Source organism: Mangifera indica, chromosome 6, assembly GCF_011075055.1.
Source record: "Mangifera indica cultivar Alphonso chromosome 6, CATAS_Mindica_2.1, whole genome shotgun sequence".
NCBI lineage: Eukaryota > Viridiplantae > Streptophyta > Magnoliopsida > Sapindales > Anacardiaceae > Mangifera > Mangifera indica.
In genome coordinates this window covers 7,645,357-7,652,259 of record NC_058142.1, presented here as the reverse complement: position 1 = coordinate 7,652,259, position 6,903 = coordinate 7,645,357, and the positions used below count along the sequence as shown (strand labels likewise).

Here is a 6,903-nt window from a genome sequence, read left to right as displayed (position 1 = left end):
TGCTCAATACTTATAAAAAGGCATTTTAGTATTTTTGTTTTGAATGTTGGATGTATGAAGAGGAGTCTTACAGAAACTAATGTCATTAGTTTCATTGGGTTGACAGTACAACCCATGAGGGTATACTAAATATAAACGAATTCATAACCCACTCTATACTAATTGAAAATTCTCACTTGAGTGAGTGATATGAGTTTGACTGTTAAAAACAAAAATATGTGAGATTAGATTGCTCCTTAGCACACAAACAAAAACAAAAGAGAAAGCAAATTAACAGCGTTGAAAAGTAAAAGGGGAAGAGCTAATTTTTATATAGGTGCTTCAGCTACAATGAACGTATCCTACGTCAATGGAACTTAGTCCAACAAAATCAAATCCACTTTAAAAATAAACTCAATGCCTGTAACAAGAAATTAAACAACAACAAAAACACACAGTTTTCACCTTTAATTCCTCACTCTCTCTTAAAAACATAGTAGTTGAATCGTGTATTATATTATATATTAAAAATATAATTTTATGTATCATATATCGAATATCATATCGAATCTTGTAATACAACTTCTAGAAATAAAATAATAAAAAAATAATAAAACAATTTTAAAATATAATTGATACTTTATTACCTTAAAAAATATTACGAATACTTTTGAAAATCTACTACATCATCATTTTTTTAAAAAAATGTATCGATCCATATTGGTAATATGTATCATATCATATGATACATCAACTGTATCGTATTAATTACAATACAACTCATAATATGTATCGTTTTTTATCTGCATCATATTATATCACAAAATACGTATCATATATTATAGAATACTGATAACTATACTTAGAAAAAAGTTACATTCCATATATGAAACATATCAAGCATTCCACTTGGGTTCCAAGCCCACTTAAAGTAGTTCAAACCCTTGCTGAACTTTTTATAGCCGAAATCCCTCTAGCCATTAGTCTCAAAATCCTTTCAAGGATCAGACAAAAATTGTATCCCACAATCTATTTGATGAGTTAATCTACAAGAGAAAGGTAAGAAAATACATAACAAAGTTGCCAAAACAAAAACCCGACCAAGGAAATATTTTAGTTAAAATATATAATATTTAGGTCATTCTAAAACGAAGAATAAAGTTGGTTTAAATACTCTACTAAATTCAACAAAATAATGGCACCTATTCGTATCAATACAATAAATCTGTAAAACTGAAACAGAATTAGAAACGAGCAAAACCACTTTGTTGGGTTTAAAGTAGAACAATAAAATTATGTATATAATTTTATGCATAAAAAAATAATATATTATTATACGATTAAGTATTATTTTATCTTTAATTTTTAACTATTTAATCATTTAATGATATATCACTGTTTGTTGTACATATAATACTATTCAAAGTAGAAAAAGTTAATACAAATTGTGAGCACAAAGTCCATCAGATGCCACACCAAATTCATAACTTGTCAGGATTCGGTGTTTATCCTAACCGGTGTAGTTAGTTTCAACCCAATGTAATAGTTTAACTTGGGTGGGATTCCTTATTATCAAAAAAATATATATATCTGAATTGATTTATTTATTTCGATTGATGTTACTTTGAGGTAGATTAGTCATGGATAGACAAGGTCTTGGACTCATGTCTTGATAATGAATTAAAAAAATTGATTTCTTTTTTGGTTATCAGAACCAAATTCGGGTTTTTATCTAATCTAACAGTCCAAACTATTTGATTCAATTTGGTCTAGTTAATTCAATCTGGTTGAATTCTAAAAATGGTTTTTTTAGTAAATTATAATTTTTTTTAAGTAAATGACAGTTAAATAGATTTGGCAGATCTAATCCAGTCATTAATACCTTGTATTATATATTCGTATGATATAAATTAGAGCCCTACAGGGCTACATTCGCCCAAATGGTTTTTAATAACTCGCACATCCATGGGGCAACTCCATTAATAAACAAGCTCGACGAACACATATACATTAGACGACAGATTTTATTAATTAAGGAAAATCGCAAATAAAATATTCACTAAATATTGTAAATCCCTTTTTACAATTAGATGACAAGCATATCAATGTTTTTGTTCATTGAAAAATCAAAAGCAGTCTGAAAACAATTATCAACAAAAGCTGCAAGAGGATTCAAATGGGAGCATTCAACACCAATGTTTACCTTGCTCCGGGATTTATTAGACCACCAAGATCCATGCTCATCATCCCATCAACCGACTCACTTGAATCCAAACCACGGCCTGAGTGTGTCCTAGCCATCTCAGAAGCTAAACACTCGCTCAACTCCATGACAACTTCACTCATGCTGGGCCTTCTACGACCAGTAGGAGCTAAACACGCCATTGCTACTTCAACAGCTTTCCATACAGAATTAGCACTGAATTCTCCTTGTAATCTTGGATCCACAATGCTGATGATGTCACCTTTCGCCACAAATGAACTCACCCAATCTCTCACATGAATCTTTTCATGCTCATTGATTCTCGCAACCGCTGGCCTGCAAGTTATTATCTCCAACAGAACAACTCCGAGACTATACACATCGCTCTTTTCTGTTAAATTGCCTGTCGCATAATACCTGCATATGTGTTCGGAAGTCAGAAAACTAAATTAAATTTGAAAACCAGGAAAACAAAGTTGAATTCTATGTACTTACTCAGGGTCAAGGTATCCAGGAGTGCCAGCCACTACTGTGGACATATGAGTGTCATTTTCAGTGGGAAAAGACTTGGACAGTCCAAAATCAGCAAGCTTGGCCTGGAAATTTTCATTTAATAGGATGTTTGTGGACTTCACATCTCTGTGAACAATTGGTGGTTTGCAGCCATTATGCAAATATTCCAGTCCTTGTGCTGATTCCATTGCCATTCGAAGTCTTTCTTCCCAACTCAAGACTTTTCTTGTACCATCTGCATCTATAGGAAAGAAAATAAAGTTATCTCTATATTTGTTTCCTTTCTTCTTGCAAAGCAAAGTAGCACGAAAACTCACAATGGGGTGTGTTTTCACGTTTCGAAAACGTTTCCATTTCTGAAACTCTCTGAAACTTATAAGAAACGTTTTAGGTCATTTTGAAATTTTTGAAAAATTTTGAAACGCGTTTATTTTAAAAAAAAAATAATAAAATCGATTGAACACACATATTTTGTATTTTCAAACAAGAAATGTCTTTAAATTTCATATTGAATTCATCTCCTCTCCACTCTTCGATGTGTTACTTATCTCCTACTTGACACATTATATAGATTGGTATGTATTGTTGCTTTTTTCTTAAATATCTACATGTGTTTGCTCAAGAATAATTTATAATAGGTTTTATGATTCTATTTTATAGTATTTTTTCTCTTATTTTTTTATTATTTATTTTTATATTATATAAGTTTATATGTTTTTGTTATAAAAAATCTCTTATATTTTTCATATTTATAAGTTTCCTCACGTTTCTATTTTTTATATTTTTTTAAAAAATACGTTTTTACATTTCTACGTTTCCGTTTCCGCATTTCTACGTTTCTCCATTTCCGTTTCCGTGCTACATATTTGCAAAGTAATAAAAACCGAACGAACCTGACAGATGCTCTAGTAAATTTCCATTGGCCATGAATTCATAAACTAGAGCCATTTTGTTGTCCTCATCACAGTATCCAACAAGGGATGTCAAATTTCTATGGTGGACTCTCATCAGGAGCTTCACCTACAATTATACGAGTTCATATGTATGTTTCTCTGATAAGTATGTAGAAATTATGAAAGCTCAAATGTTGGATGAGTTTTGGTTTTGTACCTCTGTTTGAAACTGCTTAAACCCCCCAGCTGTCTCTGAAGATAGCATCTTAACAGCTACTTCAGTTCCATCTGATAAGCGGCCGTAGTAAACTGTTCCGAATCCTCCTTTGCCAAGAATTCTCTGGAAGTTGTTAGTAATCTTCAGGATTTCGGAGTATGAGAACTGTCGATTGTTGGATTCCAACGTCTCAATTCTACTGTCGGTCTCCGTCTCCACCTTCCTAACTGATAATGTCACAAAAAATTTATCAGGAAATTTTCAGATTGTAAAAGTCTTATTACTCTAGACCCATTTTTGCATATCTATATCTTCTAAATACCTTGTTGTCTCCTTCTAAGAAACAAAAATATCACCAATGCTACTCCTATCAGGAAAATGAATCCGGCAACTGATGCTACCACAGGGACAACCACACTTTTCTTCCTACTTGTGCACGAACCAGAAGAACAAAGGCTTGGATTTTGACCATCAAAACTGGATTCATAGAGAAAATTTTATCAATGGTTTAAAGTATCGATACATGATCCTCCTTCTCTAGTAATGCAAAATAAAACTACTAGGCGTAATCATGGATTATGGAAAGTGATTCAAAATAATGTTTAGAAAATGCAGACCTTAATGTTAGGGAGCCATTCTTTGATCTTTCAAGGAGGGCAACTGGAAGTGGACCTGTGAAGTTGTTTCCTTTCAAGTTTCTGTAGAGGGTCAACAAATTAAAAATTTTCTAATTTTTTCCCTCACAAAGAAAGTTTCTTAGTATTCTAAATCTGAACTGACTTACAGATATGTCAGAGGAAGCTGAGATAGAAAATTGGGAACTGATCCGTTTAAACTATTATTTGATAAGTCCCTGAGCACATTATGAACAAACATGGTGATCTGAACTAGGTCATAATAAAGTTAAAAGATTTACTAATTCAAATGAGATTAATTGAACTACTTACAAGGATTGTAAAGATCCGAGATTCGATATGGAACGAGGGATCTCCCCAGTCAATCCGCTTGAGGATAAGTTCCTGATGGCAAGTGTAGTAAACTTATTAAACGAATTTCGACCAAAGAATCATTCGGTAGCCTATGCAAAGCAATATATATACTTACAAGGATGTGATGTTTGGAGGAATGGACACATTGCCATAGCTACAATTGAGGCCCTCCCATAAGTAAGCTTGAGGAACACATGGATCCCCTTGCCAGTTTCTCTTCACACCATACATTGATTTGATATTTGTGATTGCATCATCTGAATTTTCATACCCAAGTGAGAATTAAGGCAAATGAAGTTGGCCTAATGAAAGCATAAGTTAGGAAGAAACTTACAATCATTTTGGTTTGTTTGTGACTGCAAGAAATATACCACAGAGTATGCTTCAAGGGCGTTAAGGATGGGAGGCTGGGTTGCCCTTTCAGTTCTTTGAATGCTAAAGGTAAAATTTCCACCAGTCAAGGCTGATGTGCTGTAGACTGTGGTTGTGTACAAGTAATTAGGCGTGAAAGGTCCATACCAGTGCAACCCACCTACAGAAATGTTCATTTCTCTGATCTCAGTGGCTGGAAGCGGCACAACTTCAGCAAAGTGCAAGTAGGCATAAAACTGGGGACTGGCGTCAACAGTATCCAGGAAAAAATCCAAAGAGCCATTAACATTTTCTGGGTAAGTTGCTGTGCTCATGACAACCCGTGCCGGTTGAAAATTATTGCTAATGTTAGCATCAATGGTTAAATTGGTACTCAATTGTCCCCAATCGACTGAATTATACGGATTCCATATACGATCATAAACATCATCTTTGTACCTGATATATCAGACACAATATTCAATATAAAATCCACCTAAATAAAGTATACATAGACCATTCTCAATGGCAACTGAAAAGGCTCACCTGACTTTCTGATTGGTCAATGAAGCAACATCAAGGCGAGTGAAGAGACTCAACGATCCCGATTCAGTCACGTACGTGGAATTTTTTAGAGGTCTAATCTCTAATGCATTAATGAAAGGTGTCCCAAATCCAGTATACACAAGACAGACATGGAAATAACTTGTTGGGAGGACATGGATGAGCTCCCTAATTAGAGTAGTTGATGCATTTTTTAAAGTTATTGTTACCCATTTATTAGGCCCTGCATAGAGATCAAACTGCGGAAGATTTCCAAGCTCATCATAATTGCCATACATGAAATATGCCCTGATCAAATATTTGTTGCCCTTTGTGAGGTTGAACATGTAACAGTTTCTTTCACCATCAGGAAAACTTCTAACATGCCACAGCTGCTGTTCTTTGCCCTTCTGGTATTCGGATGATATGCTCCTAATAACTCCAGTTTCAACATAACCATCATCCGAAGTGTAAACTATCCCACTTGTTGGATCTGTGTAGCTACTGTTGGTACCGTTTTGTAACCCGCAATCCAAACTGATGAATCCTGTAAAGAAGCAGAGGAAAACAGAGTCTTTGATTTCATTCTTTAAGAAAGATGACTAAAATTGTGTTAATAGAAGATTTTAAAGGTGAAATCAACCTGATTGTCCCTGTGCTTGAGCCTGCAGAGCTGCAAGAGCTAGGCTGACAAGAACTGCAAAGAGGAAACGTTTAAACGTATTGATTATCATCTTCTCCAACTAGCTAAATTTTTCATCACCATTTAGGGAGCTTGTATTTATGAAGTTTATAGTATATATATATGAAGAACTGGTACACTATTTTGGCAACTTGTCAGTGGTTTAAATTGTGGAATTGCATGAATTGAAAATTTGGGATGCACATCTAAACACGATTTAATTTGACTTTACGACGTTTATTTGTAAGCCAATTGGAAGGAGAATTTGCCTTTATAAAAGAAATGTCGGTCAATGAATAGTTAAAACTTATCTTTGGAAGAAGCTTCGGAGAGCTACCTAAATGTATTGTCACCAAAGTAATCACGTTTATGGGTAGAATGTGTAAATTCACTATCATTGTATGGGATAAAGTTTAGAATTTTACTAGTAATGGGTTAATTTAAGGTTTTACTATTACCAGGTCAATGCAATTCGAATCCAAATTCATTTATGAAAAATCTTATAATTCTACTATTTTTGTTAACTCTCGAGA

The 6,903-nt window shown here is 33.8% G+C and overlaps 1 protein-coding gene across 2 annotated transcripts; it reads right to left on the bottom strand.

The window, feature by feature from the left end:
• Nucleotides 1–1,983: 1,983 nt before the first annotated feature.
• On the bottom strand, nucleotides 1,984–6,544 carry LOC123218394 (LRR receptor-like serine/threonine-protein kinase IOS1). 2 transcript variants are annotated; one of them, XM_044639847.1, is made up of 12 exons: nucleotides 6,332–6,544; nucleotides 5,692–6,235; nucleotides 5,129–5,604; nucleotides 4,910–5,051; nucleotides 4,753–4,824; nucleotides 4,590–4,658; nucleotides 4,423–4,503; nucleotides 4,128–4,282; nucleotides 3,806–4,032; nucleotides 3,589–3,715; nucleotides 2,678–2,930; nucleotides 1,984–2,599 (listed from the first exon to the last, which is right to left on the bottom strand). In XM_044639847.1, the coding sequence occupies exons 1-12, from the start codon at nucleotides 6,420–6,422 to the stop codon at nucleotides 2,179–2,181; spliced, it is 2,658 nt and encodes an 885-aa protein (XP_044495782.1). In that variant the 5' UTR covers nucleotides 6,423–6,544; the 3' UTR covers nucleotides 1,984–2,178. The 2 variants fall into 2 exon arrangements, with proteins under 2 accessions (XP_044495782.1, XP_044495781.1); XM_044639846.1 differs by having other exon boundaries at nucleotides 2,678–2,936; nucleotides 6,332–6,542.
• Nucleotides 6,545–6,903: the final 359 nt, after the last annotated feature.

Bases quoted from the DNA above. Each gene is read 5' to 3' on its own strand.
- LOC123218394 (XM_044639846.1), bottom strand. From the start codon at position 6,422: ATGATAATCAATACGTTTAAACGTTTCCTCTTTGCAGTTCTTGTCAGC. The intron at 4,033-4,127 runs GTATTTAGAAGA...TGACATTATCAG, and splicing joins TCTTAGAAGGAGACAACAAG to TTAGGAAGGTGGAGACGGAG. The intron at 3,716-3,805 runs GTACAAAACCAA...GTATAATTGTAG, and splicing joins TTAAGCAGTTTCAAACAGAG to GTGAAGCTCCTGATGAGAGT.